The sequence below is a fragment of the Pangasianodon hypophthalmus genome, chromosome 2, assembly GCF_027358585.1.
Source record: "Pangasianodon hypophthalmus isolate fPanHyp1 chromosome 2, fPanHyp1.pri, whole genome shotgun sequence".
Classification (NCBI taxonomy): Eukaryota; Metazoa; Chordata; class Actinopteri; order Siluriformes; family Pangasiidae; genus Pangasianodon; species Pangasianodon hypophthalmus.
The window spans coordinates 19992838-20009275 of record NC_069711.1 but is presented as its reverse complement, the minus strand read 5'-3'; the positions used below and the strand labels follow the sequence as shown (position 1 = coordinate 20009275).

The window sequence follows — 16438 nt, the reverse complement described above, 5'->3', positions numbered from 1 at the left end:
GTGTATGTATGAGCAGGGTGAGGTTAATCTAGCTGAACGATGATACAGCATACAGTGTTGGGGGGAAGTGTTAGAGGCCCATGACAATGAAGCAAGGAGAGATGGAGAGAGAGATGATAGGCTGAGCTGCACCCTGATTCTACAGAAGGCTGTCCTGCTGTGCATCTCAACTCCAGGAACACATTGCACCTCTGCGCTTTCTGTGATAATCCCAGACAGTTTTTCTGTCAGCTAGCTGAATTAGACATGGCACATTGAGGACACCTAGATCAAAGCATCCTATTCCCAGCAAACCTCCTTCAGCAAGGTGTCAAAGCATGTTTTTCAGCTGTAATAATTTATTGGCATGAGCAGTGCTGTTTCATAATGTGCAAATTCACGTTATTTAAGTAAGGAATTAAACAAGACAGGGTGAAAATAATCAACAGCATGTGGGTATGATGTCATAGTCGTTATTTTCCTATGACAGCATATCCCAGGTTGGTTTGACTATTTCAGAGTGAAGGTACTGTGGATCTCTTGCTGATTTTTATGCACAGTAATCTCTAGTTTTTACACAGAAGGGTGCGAAAAACAAAAAAACATTCATTGAGCAATAGTTCTGCATGCAAAAACGTCTTTGAGCGGTCAGACTGTTTGAGTTGACAGGAAGGCTGCGATAACTCAAGTAATAACCACTGTTTACAACAGTGGTGAGCAGAAAAGCATCTCAGAATGTACAATATGTCAGACCTTGACGTGAATGGGCTACTCCACTCCTCTCAGCCAAGATCAGACATCTGAGGCTACAATGTACAGGCAGTGCTTTATGTTGATTATGCTGTGATTATGCTTCAGGGAATATTTATAAGCAGGATGAGATTTGTTGGTCAGCATGCTCACAGCACATATTTAGCTCTCATTAGAGGCCCGTCAGCTACATTTATTCATTTGTCAGATACTTTTATCCAAAGTGACTCATAAGTGAGGCAGAATGCAATCCAAGAACGTAAGTGGAGGATTAAGGGGCTTGCTTGAGTGCCTAACAATGACAGACTGGAATTTGAACTTGCATCTTTCCTCTGTTGTGCCACTATCGTGTACCACTTCCCTTGCATAACTATGGCAGTTTTGTAACAATGGAAAAAAATGCATGTCGTCCTATAGTAAATACTATCTGTGGTGTTTTTATCGGAGGCATTGCAGAAATAAACCCGCACTTTGTTTTCCTGGTGTGATGCCAAGTTGTAAGACAAGCTGGGCATCATATTGATTAATTTAGCTGAGTGTCAGATGGCTGAACCTTCCTACTGCTGTGTTATCTCACATAGTAGCCTCTCTTACTTCAGGGGTTCAGCCAAACATAGAAACATAAATTGTCAAACTTTTACAGAAAGACTATGTCGGTGCAGTTACGTGTGTGTTCATGTCTGGGAAAGTTCACTAGGCTGTTCCTGTGTATATCGATCTGTTGAAAGGTGTATGTTCTGAGGCAACAGCTCTTCCATTGTGGAGCTTATTTGGACAGCTGGAGCAAAATCCATAACAACCAGCAGGGGGATTTTTATACCAGCGCTACAGCCAAAAAAATAATCCCCAGTCACCTGGTATGATTTTGCCCTAATAACACTGCTCTCTGTTTATATTCCACCCTGACTGAACAGCGGTATGAAAGAAAAATCCACTGAATGACTTTCATCATTCAGTAATGATGAAATTCTCAGTTAAATCTCAGTAAAGATGGCAATGCAGCAGCGCTTTAGTCCTTCAGTCTGTTCAAATCTCTCACCACCTCATCTCTATACTTTGCTCAAACAGATCAGGTTCCAAAGCTTCAAGTTTCATGCTAATACCTTCATCAGTGCTGTTGAGCTTGTCATCTCGTAGATCGCTAACTAGACAAGCTGAGTCTCTGTCGTAACTCGGTGCAACTGTTTTGTATAATGCATTACATTATGGACGTTTGAGTCCATGTAGAGAGAAATTTATACATTTCAAATTTATGTCTGGGTTTCTGTAAATCTGCTTTGTGACAATCTCCACTGGTAAAAGCATTTTATAAATAATTGAGTCCAACGTTTGTCTTCTCCACTACTTCCTCATTGAATTTCCCATTAATATGATATTGAACTTTACTGGAAATTGGTGACTGAGAAGAGAAGATTTTGCTCTTTTTCTTATTTTTTCAGAGCTAACAGTGAAACCTGACTTTCTTGAGGTTTAATAGGAATGCACTAGCAATGTCCTCCTGCTGACATCAGCGGCAGATGACTGCTGACTTCTCACAGGAATAGCGAACATACAGCACTAACCAACAATTTACCACCAGCACATCACAAATGTTTTAATATAAACATATTTAATGTGTTTCAGGGTGGGGTTTTCCTTTAAACCTGATATGAAAGCAAGACCTGTTTATCGTCTTTAAACCTACAATGTTAGTTTTGTAGGCTGCATTAATGGCAGCCTTTTTCGTAAACTCCACGTTTTTTTTTTTTTTTTTTTTTTTAAAGTTTCAGTAATCGCAATGGCTGTTGGTTTATGTCTTGGTCAATGTTTTTGCACTCAGCTAAATCCGAAATGACTTTATTTCCCCGCTACAGTGAAAGCATGCTGTGTGATTGCTTATCAGAGCTGGAAAAATCTCACAGTGCCCTTGACTTTGGAAACAGGGTCAGGCTCAGGGTGTACTTCTAAAAACTTTAGCTAGTGTTTCCTGTTTTTCTGCACATGGCTGGATGTGTAGGTGTGGGTCCCTGCAGAGCATCAACTGCCTAACTTTAATCACAGGCTTGGTTCATGTGATCATTTGCTGAAGTGCAGTGGCATCTGTCTGTAATTATGCTTCAGTGTTGCCCTGGTCTATTATCTGCCGAGTTTCTGACTGTCTCACTCACAGCTAAATGTATTAGCATCAGGTGGCTTATTACTGTAGCTTCAAACCTCATAATAGTGACCACTCTGCTCTGCATGACTGTTCTTCCACCCTGGAGCTCCAGCAGGGACCATGGAAAATGCAACACACACACACACACACACACACACAGTGTCACTACCTGATTCATGACTTGTGCCCAATTTCTGTGATTTGCAGAGCACATAACTCTGTGTTAACACCGAAATATAAAGACTGCTTCTCCCCAGATATTTCTGAAGAAACTGCTGCTGTAATCATAAAGACTACCTTCACATCAAATGTGACTCTTATTTACAATATGCTCATACTGACCATCCTTTTAACACACTTAGTACTGTTTATTTTTACTCGTCTTCAACTGTATACTGTAATGATTTATTATTATTTATGATTTATCTCACTATCCCGTGTCACCCAGAAGAGGACAGGATCCTGTTTGCGCCTGGTTCGTCTAAAGGTTTCTTCCTCATGTCGTCTCAGGAGGTTTTCCTTGCTACTGTCACCTCGGGATCTAATTCTAAAACTGAATTTCTATAAAGGTGTCTGTTGTTAAAAGTGACATACGATTAAATTGAATTGATCCGCAGTAGTGTTTTCTTGTCCACCATCCACCATTTTCAACACACAATAGTGCTGTATTGAATGGCGTATGAGGTTGAGTCACAGAAACAGTCACTACGATAAATACATACTGGAAATTGTTGACTATTTACATGCAAAAAAGATTAAATGCATTTATCGAGAGCCATTTTCTTACATCAAGTGATGGGATTTCCTTAAATCAACATGTTAAGGACATTTTTGTTTTGGATAGATGTAAGTTAGAGTATAATATGGGATTTTTTTTGCCTATATATAAATAAATTTGAGCAGTGTCACCTCAGTGAAACTGAGTGTTCTGACAAGTGTAGTTGTTGACTTTCAATCAAAAATCTTAGAACCAATGAACTGAGGAAATGATGTGACTGCATTTTTCAACACTGTGACAGTGTCAGTTCCCACAAGAGTGCTTGGTGCCATTGTTTAAAATGCCACTCATGTTGTAAGAAGTCCCGAGCTAAGCTCAGTGTCCCCTGTCATGCGCTGTGATAGTGTTAAAGCATTAAGTACTGTTGAAGTCCTGCAGCGCATGTGTGAGTCTGTGTGCATGTGTGCACTCCCAAAACAGCTGTGTAAATGTGCTCCAGACTAGCTCTGTAACAGCTGTGGTGCTGAGGCCGTGAAGGTTATAAAGGGGCAGGGAGACATAAACACTCCCTTTCCACAGTGGTACACTGTGGTACTGATACAACAGACATTAATTACTCAGTTCTAATTCACATGCATATGTTCTTTTAACCTAACTGCTTATGTTGATATGTTTACAATTGTACATACGTTCTCCTGAAAATTTAGGCTTGCTCTGAAGTCATGAGTAATTTTGCTGCCACCCCACCCACAGTTTAGGAAATGTCGAAGTTCATATAACTGGAGTTCTGATTTGACTAAAAATGCTAAAACCAAATATGTGTATTAGGATACAGTGCTAAAACCACCAAGTGATAATGATGCACTGCTGATACTCTGCTGTAACCATTAGAGGCATATTTGAAGAGTATTTTTAAGGAATCAGAATTCTTTTTTTCCTGTGATATATGTGGCATAATCTGCTTGGAAAGTCAGGAACGTCTCTTCAACCCCGAGTTCGGCATATGATGTCATGCCGCTTGGCTGCTCACACCGACAACAGTAATTAAAATCACTTCACAGCTTTAAAAAAGTTTTTAGCAGAACAGTATTTACTTTCAGCAATCAACACAGACACATTAGTTGGTTTAAGCTGTAACACTGACCAGACAGTACGCTGTTTGGAGAAAGTTTGAAGGATGTTAGCTGGCTACCATATTAACTTGCTAACAAAACACTTTCACGGATGAGTCCATGTTTTTTCCTTACTTTGTAGCTCAAAAGTGCCGAGCTCAAAAATGACGAGTTCGGACTTCCCGAATGTAGCATTAATTTCACACTGAAAACACTGGTCTACAAATTTTGGGAAATTATCGACCGCAGAGATAAAATGTGCTAATTCTTACATATTTTGATTAGATGAATTAGAAAACAGGTGATAAAGGTGCTGGTTTGCTAAAGTTTTCACGATATTTCACGATAAAGATTTATAATTATCTATACACAGGCGAGTATATTTGCCTACAAGGGACGGGGGTGTCTGATGATCATGATGCCTCGTAACTTCTCGACAAAGTACGGTAGAACAATGAAAAGGGTACCATATGAAAGTTTATAAATTTATCTTCACTTTGAGACTAAAGATTATTCCCTAACTGTAATTTATTGGTCTTTTATTGCAGAGTACATTTGTCTTGGCCAGATTTATGCATCATACAGTTGCATTTGGTGGCTTGTGAAAGTGTCATTGCCTAACATTTCCAAGGAACAGTCGCGTGATATTTTCCCTCAGAAACCAAGATGCCTTGAAACTGTGTAAACAACGCAGATAACTTCTGCTACATTTGTGGCATTTGTGTCGTTTAATCTGATGTTAGAGCTAGTATTCTGTAATTATCTGATATTCACATTATATTTCGTAAGCTTTAAAACTGTATAATTTTGAGGTTGTATCTTAATAGTCTGGGAAGCTACACAGCAATGGGACCAACCCACCCACAATTTGGTCAGTTTTTCATGAAAAAAAAAAGGCATGAAAATGTTACATGAAAAAAAAAAACAGTAAATGAATTGAAAGTTATGTTACTGGTATCAATAAAAAGATACATTTATAATGATTGGTGTGGCACCATTCTCATTGCTATATCACATTTTGCAGAAAAGTTATGGAGCATAATCGCACACCCCCCTTCTAATTTTGAATTATTTTGATGCAATTTTGACCTGAAGCTGTATCTTGGAAACTGGAGCCAATTAACACTCAGGACTTAATTTTCCTTTATTATTGACCCAATTCTGGTAAAATTTAGCTACTTTCATTTCCGAGGCTTTCTCCTTGTAGACCAGTGAAGCCAGACGACCACATCTTTTTGAACTGCTGCTGATGCTGTGTCACGGGAGGAGGAGGAGATATGTCACAGGAGATGTGACATTTTGGTAGTGTAACACACTAGGAGGAAAGCGCTATCTGGCCCTTTCCAGTGCTCATGATTGGCTAGAGTTTCTGTGATTGATAGGGGAGAGAGAGTATGCCACCCCTCCCACCCTGAGAGCACTCTTGGACTTCTGGCCACAGATGGCTTTGGAATCATCGTTATTTGAATTTGTGATCTCCAGATGATAGAGTGAACACTTTTCTGTTGCGCCACTTGGGAGGCAATCATGTTTTTTTTTTTTTTAATGGTAAGTTGCGAGCAGTGAAAAATCAATATCGCACAAGCCTAGTGGATTCTCCTCTTCAGCTCAGCCCACAGGGTTTCAATGGGGTTTAGGTCAGGTGACTGGGACAACCATGTCAAAAGCTGATTCTGTGGTCACTGAATAATTTTTGTGTTGATTTGGATGTATGTTTTGATCATGGTACTGCTGGAAGAAGCAACCATGACCAGTTGTTACTTCTTGGCAGAGATAGCCAAAAATGTCTTGGTACTTCATGGAGATAATGATGATCATGGAGATATATGCGATTGTGTATTGTGATACTAAAAATATTTTGTCAGTTGGCTGACAACACAGAGAAGCTGGTCCTTAAAAAATATAACCGTTGTGTGGAACTGCTGGATTTTACATAATGGCCATGGTGCAAACAATGGTTGGCAAGACTGGTGAATTTGACACAGCAAATGTATTTAACCGAGAAAGCACCCCAAAGAGTATGCCGAAATCCAGATAACGTAGGGAGCGCCCATGAACAGCCTCACAGCCAGAAACAGCGCTGAAGGAAACAAATGCATTTGAAAAAGCACTCCTTATGAGAAAACCTGCAGGTGCTGGGAAAACATCACTTAGGCCATGGCATTTTACCTGGCCAAAGATATAATACCCATCAAAACGGGGATATTAAGTGACTTCTTAAAATAGTTGTTTCTCATTATGACTGCCTGAGTTGCAAATATTTTACTAACACCACTATTCCTCAGCTGTACTCTGAATATTGAGAGCTGCGAAATAAAAACCAAAACAATGATACATAAATTAAATAAAATGTAAACCAGCTCAGCTACTGCATGCAGTATTTAAACACTACTCACTCACCTTTCCATTTATTGCATTTCTAAATATTGAACACATTAGAGACGATGTACGTTTTATTTAACATTTTTAAATGTGCTAAGTGCTATATATTGACTTGTCATTTTAGAAAGATTTTCTATTTACATTTTGTTGAGTCGTGCCTAAGTGGTCTGTTATTCTTTTTCTTTGAGGTTATATTTCCTTATAGAGCTATAGTTTCATCAATAGGGAAGTTAGGTTGGTTGCTTGCAAAATAGTTCTAAAAACCAACATGAAAAATAATTGTGATTAAAAATTGTGGATCGTGAGCAAGACTGAAAAAAAAAAATCGTATGATATTTTTGCCAGCTCGCCCACTCACTAGTTTCTTTTCTGTATTCTGGAGGTGAGGTCTAATTTTAGATTTGGAGATTTAGTGACCTGAAAATGCTGCCTTCCTCTGCAAACCTCAAATTGAGACCCTTGGCAATAATTCTGCAGCTGATTATATATAGGTTTGCTAAAAAGCAGTAGTGTTGCTTTCAATAAAACTGTAGAAAATGTGTCAGCTGCTACCAGTCCCAGTTTGTAATTGTTTTAAAAATGCTGAAAATACCTGGGATAACTCAGAAAGGTGTATTGTGGCATAATTTCATTACTATTGATATTATCTCTTGATATTCCTCAGCCCTGTGGTGTACATCTAAACACTGGCTTATTTTAGAAGTCCTGCTAATTGCTTAATGCATCTTCCTTTTCTTTACTTCTCCTTCTAACTGCACTTTGCTCTCTGTTTTGCGTCCTGTTCATGCCCCACCTCCTGCACTTTCTTTCTCCCTCTCTCTTTCTCTCTCCTTCGTCAGTAACATGCAGGGAGCGGAAAATCCCACTCGAGTAAAAGTCCATCGTTTCTTGGGATTCAGTGGGCGAGTACTGTTGTCTCTTCAGTGGGTTTTACAACTGCGAAGATCAATGTGTGTAGTTTTCACTAGTAGTCCGGAAATAAAAGCTGGTTCACTCTAGATTCGCAGAAGTGCTTCTTGCAAATGAGAAACTGGCTGTGATCTGAAGACACACTTCCCCTGGGGTTACCGGCATGATGTGTGTGTTAACTGGTAACACTGCAAACGTCACACGGGGCTTTCTTCTGCCAGGTTAATTCCAGCTTCAGAGTCACTTCAGATGTAATGTCAAGGCTGATGCTAGCACACATCGTCTAATTAACTCAGTCTGTCTCAGGTCCCTCGCTCCGTGTGCACTTTGATCCCAAGTGACACCGTGACAGTCAGGTGCCTGTCAAATGGCTACAACCTCAGCTGAAAGGCAGTCAAGTGTTTGATGGTTTGAATACTCAGTATTTACGTCCTGGATTGAAGACGGCTTGTTAAACTCTGTTCAAACCCATTTTACCCATTATACGAATTTTTGCTCTTCAGCTTTGATGGAATTACTGTTTAAGAGTGTCCAACTGAAGAAGGAGGTGCTCTTTAGGTAAGCATGCACTTCTTTTGAAAGGATTGTAAATAGTTTGGATAATATGCTGGACTTTGATTTTTCATGAAATACCTTAAGTATTTGGGAGCCGTTTACATTAGAGTTGTAGCCTTAAAAGGACTACCAGAGACGAGTGAATTATTTTCTGTTACTGGTTTAGCTAAATGTACTCTCTTACACTAGACAGCACTATCTTTGACTTCAGAGGAAGTTGATATATTTTATGTAATGGTGGTTTCCAGAGCCAGTGGCGTTTCAGTGTGTGCTGTAAGGTACACGTCCAGCTGACTTCCAGCTGTCTTTGTTTCGTAAATTGCTGTGCTTGCTTCTGTGTCAGTAGGCGCAGAGTCTTGATGAAGTCCTTATTCAGAAATTACTCTTGAGGAAATGCCCAGCCCCATAACATGTATGCTAGATATTGACTGTGTTTTTCATTTTCTTTTCCTTTTCAACGTCATCGCGGGATAACTGAAGAGTGTGCTAATAAGTTTGAATTTTTTGTTTATGTTTATTTATGGCTCTATTCTGTTTATGTTATGCACACTTTTTTGGGACAATCTGTTTTGGGAATCTGGCCAGAATTAAACATCTTAGTTGTAGAGTGTCATGGATGACAGTGGCCGTTTGACTTTTTTTTTTTTTTTTTTTGGTTAGTTCTCAAGGGCTATTGTGCTAGTGTTAAGTAAACAAGTGACCTTCAGAACAGTACTTCATGTAGTTATTTAAAAAGAAATACTGATAGTTAAGCAATTATTAAAATAGGTAAATGTAATATTACATATTTGTATGAGCAACATTATTACAATAAGATGTGTTACATGCAGTGTTACATGATGTTATCTATCCTTAAATATGTGAATGAGTGCATTCATCACATGACCAGGAAGAGTGTTTAGAACCCAGGAATACACAAATCGCTGTAGGCCAGTTAAAATACTGCTATTCAGCAGAACTTCATTCCTTCATGGTGCATTATTTTCCTGTGACATGCACATGCACACATCATTGTGGGTCATTTCAAGCAGTGTGAGATGATCATTCACACAGTCTTCCTCTTGAAACATCTGCCATACAAGCTCATATCCTGCCCTGCTGTGTCTGCAGAACTGTACCTTTTCATTTTTTTCAAGATCTAATACAGGACATTTTTAGCCCTGTATTTGCATACACCTGGTAATACAGAGTCGGAAGACTCCTATTATAAACTGTAACGCTTTATAGAAACCAAAGAACCTTAATATGTAACATGAAAACTTTTGTCTGTTCATGAGGTGGTGCTGTCAGGCTTTTTTCAGTTGAGTAGAAGGATATCTACTTTCATATCCTCTTAATCTCTGATCTTAAAGTATGGTCAAAACAAGTGACTGTACTGCCAAAAAGTCGCATTCTGCAACTGCGAAATGCTTTACTTACAGTCCTGCTATTTTTGTAGTTGCTTAAAAATATTTTTACTAACTAGACTTGCAGTGTAGCAGTAGGCCATGTTTCATTTTGAGCGTGTTTAAATTCAGACGTATCTGTTGGTTGAGGCTTGAGAAGCTGAGCTTTAGGCTTGAGTACAGTATTCTGCTTTGGCATCTATGTACCAGCTCAAAGGGCATTACATGTCCAAGCTGAATCAGGATTATTTGGATGAACATATTCATTAGGGCTCAGGGTGGACAAATCATAAATTAATTAGCTAGTCCACTGGGCAATGAGAGCTCTGGTGTGCTGCCCTGTCCCATGATTTGGTTTGCCTAATTTCGTCTTTTTATAGTTATTGAAACTACTTGTCTGTTCTAAACTCCAAATAAAAAACTAATAGCCCAGACATGAAATCTCCTTGTGACAGAGCTACTAATGTTTCCACTGCAAGGTAATGCTTAAGCCTATCCTGCACCCCCTTATATAGCCATGAATGATATGATAGCTCAAAACAAGGTTATTGACTACAGTTTGCACCCAGACTTGTGTAAGTGTGCTCATATCTAACCATCTACTTTCCACAGGTGGCGACGGACAAAGTAGCCGGCAAGCTGAGTTCAACTCTTTCATGGGTGAAGAACTCAGTGTCGCACACGGTCAGTCAGATGGCTAGCCAGGTGGCCACTCCGTCCTCACTGCACACGGTGGTGGGATCGTCCACCGTCTCACTGTCCTCGCCAGGCCTCTCTCCCTCAACTCCGTCCTCCACCCAGCTTAGCCCGGATGAAGTGGAGCTACTCGCCAAGCTTGAGGAGCAGAACAGGTGAGAGATTGTGCTCTGCCTCCATGTATTTTTCCTGTTGCAAATTTATCAAGCCTACTTGTCTATAGAGATACAGCTGCGAATGTTCATCTGGAAGAAGGGGTGATATTGAGAGAAGAATGGCCCCTCAGGTTTGTGTACTTGCACGTAGCGTCCTAGCGCAGTATTAATATTTTTGTTATGCTTGCAAAATCTATTTCTTCAGATCTACTTGGTGGTCTGAAGCTTAAAAAAAAGGGTGTGAAGAAGATTTTAAATTGTTGGATCAAATTTTGAAAGATCCTTCACAGAGTCATTCTATAGTATTTTGCTTTGCCCCAGTAACAGAAAATACACTATCACTGTCGACAAGTTGCCAAGGAGATGCCCCTGCCGATCACTGTCGATAGTGATCAGCCAAATAATAGGAGTTTTATCGCTTTTAACTGTAATTAGATTGTACCAGGAGTAGACAAATCAGTAGCCTGTGTGCCCTCTAAGCAAATTTCATGTCCGCACTGTAGGTTTTTATTTTTAGTTGCCCATTTTACAAGCAGATTTAACAACCAGAAACCAACCAGACCAGATTTAACAACCAGAGAACAACCAGACTTTTCCAAAACACAAGTTTTCTTTTGGTGTATAGCCATGTTTAAACTTTATGGTGATTTAGATACACACTGATACCGTAACCAAAATGCAAGTTACTACTTCTGAATCTACCTGCTGCATTACGAACATCGACCCGGCAGATGATCGGATGATTTTCATTAGGTGGGTTAACATGCATACTGTACTGTAGGTGACAAACAAGCTTTCAGAATCAGGAACACGCAGGTATGTGGATTAAATTGAGCAAAATTACGTCCAGTGTAAAGCTGTCCTATAACTCTCAAAACATATTCACAGCATGGGTAAACATGTCGAGAGAATATGCTAGCCAGGCGCTAATAATATCTTTTAAGTGTGAACACCACAGCTTACAGCTGAAACGTTAGGCAATGATTTGCTGACCTTTTGTCGATGACTCTTTGTTAGAAGAGGACAATGATCATATACACTTTCTTTTGCCTTAGTAAGGATTAATGCACTTAACTAGCAAACTAGCTTGCCATATAAATCGTTATATTAAGTTACCATGTTTTAGCCTAGTTAGTTTCTGGGCATCCAAAACATAAGACTGACAGCACACTGGAGTTTTTACTTCCCTGCTGTGTTAGCTAATGAATTTATGGTCTCTCCTCCCCTGTGTAATCAAGGATATACATTATATGGACAAATGTTTGTGGACATGTGACTATCACACCCATATGTAGGTCTTCCCCAAACTGTTCCACAAAGTTGTAAGCACACAATTGTACAGGATGTCTTTGTATGCTGTAGCATTACAGATTCCCTTCACTGGAACTAAGAGGCCCAAACATTTTCCATGACATGGCAATGTTTGGCAGGTGTGTATGTATGTATGTATATAAAAATAATGTGCGTGTGAAAATATATATATATATATATATATATATATACACATGGAAGTGTAATTTTTTTGTTTAATACAGTGAAGCATTCCATAGTTTTAGCATTCATTTTAGCCTATAATAGAAAACAACTTCTTGTAAATGCATCACTTACAGACATAAACTCTTATTTGGGCCTTGATAGTGATGATTAGAGTAGTGTGTATTTGACTTCCTTTGCCTGCACGTTGTGTTGCATGTATATAGTAACACCTCTACTCATGACAACTAAATTTGGAGTGAGCTCTCCTTGATGTGGCATGGTGTTAACACGGTGGAGCGTCCGGTGTATGAAAGCTTTGTGTTGCCTGTGTCAGTGAGAACAGCACAGCACTGTCTACAAGAGGGATTAATAGCTCTTCGGCTTTCCCTTTTGTTACTTTTCTCCAGTTTTCAACCAATAGTCTCTTTGTGTGTTTATGAGAAAACAGGCTTAGGAACTGCTGTACAATGCTGTGTGTGTATATACATGTGTATGTCCAGTATGCATGAACATGCCAGACATACACAAGGCCTCTGTGTACTCTGTGTGTGGATATACATACGTGATGTGTGTGAGAGTGCAGATGGTGGTGCAGGGCATCTGGCAGTGTGAAGGATTTGGGGGGTAACAGACTGCAGAATGTATGTGTGTGGGCGTTAGTGTTGTCAGAAATTAATTTGAATGTCTAAAGGGAGAAAAATAACAATCCATGTGTTATGAAAAAATATAGAAAACCGATGGCTTTAATATGGGCTCACACCAGTACTTAGTAGTGTGTTGAATGCTAAGTGTATCCTGATCACTTATGTGTCATAAAATTCTTTTTAGTCTTTTTTCCCCCTTTCTAAAATTAACCGCTGTCAGGGAAACTTAAAAAAAAAAAAGAAAGTGTCAGCTGACATAGACATGACGAAAGTAATAAGTTACTAGGAAAAAAAAAGTTATTAGAAAATAAATGTTATAATAATAAATATAAATTAAGCAATAGTATGAACAGTCTGTTGATCATTATGTTACTCCTTTAATGTAAAAGACGTTAAACACGTGTGAAGCGACCTGGGGGAAAAAAAAATCATTGGAAGATGCTATGGCTGAATTCAGGAAGACATCCAAAAATACCGAAAAATCAGGTTGTGAATAAAATTGAGATTTTCTGCTAATAATACTTTGACGTCTACACTTTCAGAAAGCACACATTTCCCAAAACAATGTGAAAATCTTTTATTTAGGGTACTTTCTAATCTTGGCTGGTGGCCTGCAAAGATCATGTTGGGTAAGGAGACAGTTTAACAAACGCACTGCTAAAACATCGATGGCTAACTGTACTTTTCTCACAATTTGACCATTTTTAGATAATTACATGTCATAGCGAAACAGACACAGTCTTTTTCACTTCTGTTTGTAATCCAGTTATCAGCTGTCAAAATATCTGCAATGCTCCTGCGCCATCACATCATCATCAAAGCAGAGAAGAGCACTTACACACTTTGTACAGATGATGTTTTCCTCAGGTGATCAGACTGAGACTCATTCCATAATAAATGTATATATATTTTTTGATATAATTTGGTATTAATCCCACCTAACCTTGTCTCTTCACAGCACACACATGCACATACTTATGATACCTCCTCCAGTTTCCGGCTACCATTTCCCCTATTATTGCTGATATTGTAGCAACTAATTTGACATTTGACATTAATGTTTTTCCCTAAGCAGATTAGATAGTAAATGTAGAGGTAGGTGAGGCATCTTTCAATGGAACTGTGGAATAAGATCTTTAAAAGCTTTAAAAAAAAATATTGATGAAATATATTTCAGTTCAGGAAAACATGTAGTTTTGAGAACAACATATAGTAGAAAATGTCAAAATCTGACCATGTGCAGGCTGTCACGCATATGATCTAGAAGTGAGGGGTACGATGGTTAATTGGCTATACTTGCTGTAAATCTACTTAAGGTATGCATTTTTCCGTAACGTTATACCAGTATGGAACACCTATGTGAGAAAACAACATGTTGTGATCCACAGAGAGTGTGATGTGATAGAAAAAAAGAAAGAATGAACGCCATGAAAGAGCTAAAAACCTATTTTCTATTATGGTGTCTGCACCAACTCAGCGCCTGTAACTCACTCGCTCTGTCTCTATTTCATACTCTCACCTCTAAAGTAATCACTAATAATCGATAATCAATCTTGGTCTATGGCTGCTCCGAACCCTGAATTACAACAGCTAGTACAGCTAATACTGATGTCTGTGTACATCCGCAAAATAACAGGTAAACATCTGTATTTTTAGAAACATATTTTTAGCCTATAAACAGTGTGTTTTGATTAGCATAGATGCTCATTTTCATTCAGAAAGAGGTAAAAGTCTAGCATTAGAGCTGCTCAATGTGTTGTGAATGGCTTGTGCATTGCTCTTTACTTCCAAACAAACTCAGTTGAAACTTTCATTGGTAATCCAACAAGGAGCATGCAGCGATTTCATCTTGTGTCTATGGATGCATGCTTGCAGTGTGTCATGAGAAATGATGCTGAAATACAACAGTCAAGAGGTCTTGGTAGAATGGACTCTGTTCATTATGCCTCAGTTTTATAATGAAGGGCAGGTTGTAGGACAGTGTTCCAGCCTGGCTGTTTAGAGCCTAGAGATAACTGCAGGGTTTTAAGCGTAGTGGCATCAGAACCAGAAATAGGTGAGGTGTTAATAAGCTGACAGGAGCTGACTGGAAAAACACTTTCCTAAGAAGTGACATAACAGCAGAATCAAGCTGGCATGTAAATTAATTAGATTTGGGCATACTGTATGTTCACTAATGAAAGTGGAAAAGGCAGCAGGCTTGCCCAATGTACAATGTGTTTCCTGTGCTAATAGAAGAAAAAAAAAATCATAGTCACACCCATACAAAAGAGCTTTGTGTGTGTGTGTGTGTGTGTGGTGTACATGTTTTTAAAATCCTAGCTCTCATGGTGGTTGTAATCAGTGATGATGTAAATCAACTTGTGCTTTAACACTTGCTACTTTTGTAGCACTCAAAAAGCACAGCAGAGATTTGATTTGAGAGCAGTATCCTTATAATCAAGAGTGGAGGGGAAATGATGAAATGTTGGGTAAGGAGACAGTTTAACAAACGCACTGCTAAAACATCGATGGCTAACTGTACTTTTCTCACAATTTGACCATTTTTACATAATTACATGTCATAGCGAAACAGACACAGTCTTTTTCACTTCTGTTTGTAATCCAGTTTGGCCGATTTTATCTTTGGAAAATCTAATAATTTGAAAATTGTTTCTAATCAATTCAAGAGCAGCGTGGATTTTACATTTGCACTCATGCGGCCATTGTATAAAACAGTGCGTGACAATTCCATCTTATTCATTGTGACCAATCACTGTAGACCTCATGCATACACTCAAGGAGCAGTGAGTCTGTAGGGAAAAAAAAAAACTATTTGAGGGAAGCTGTGAGTGAATTTTAAAGTGACCAAGCCGGCCAGCAAATTTGCCCTTAACAGATATTTAATTTATAGACTGCATAGTAAATTCCCAATTACTAAAGAAATGGTGAGTAAATGAATGATTGGAGAAATTGAGTCATGGCTATGTGTACTATCTTGCTCAAAACTTGCCAGTGACACGTTACAAATAGAGCACATTTATCAAGATTTCACTCACAAGTGGCTTAAGCGATGCTATCAGCAGAAGAGCAGAAACACATTTTACTGCCTGTTTTTTTGGTATTTTGCCAATTTCCACCCACTAGCTAGCGCTACACTATCACATGACATCTACCAACTGGGGAGGATGAAGGCTGGCACATGAGACACGTGGAGCCACTGCATGTTTTCAACCTAATAAACATGATACGTCACAGGGCAGCTGAACACACTCAGAGGAAATTGCTAGTTGCCCTATTCTACATACATGAACTCACAGATGCGCACGATTGATTAGTGTCAATATGATTGATGGGAGAAAGAGTAACCTCAGTCCTCTCGACCAGAGACCACACACAATTTTGCTTTCTTGGACACTTTGCCATGGACTATGACTAATGATATTGCTGGTTTCTTTTTAGCTTTGGGAGAACACATGGTGCACTTAGTACCCTAATATGATTAATGTTTTATACAAAATAATAGGCATGAGACAGAATATCACTGTCTCAAAAGTTGCA

The 16438-nt window shown here is 39.0% G+C and overlaps 1 protein-coding gene across 4 annotated transcripts in view; it reads left to right on the top strand.

Annotated features, from left to right (window-relative positions):
- Positions 1-16438, top strand: part of evi5b (ecotropic viral integration site 5b) — a 63654-nt gene that overhangs the window by 4626 nt on the left and 42590 nt on the right. For 3 of the 4 annotated variants that reach the window (XM_026921238.3, XM_026921246.3, XM_053232073.1), the window contains one exon: positions 10540-10778. In XM_026921238.3, coding sequence (XP_026777039.1) covers positions 10540-10778 — 239 coding nt within the window. Of the gene's footprint in view, positions 1-7899; positions 8546-10539; positions 10779-16438 lie in introns of those variants that run through there. The other variant, XM_026921252.3, reaches the window with a different exon arrangement.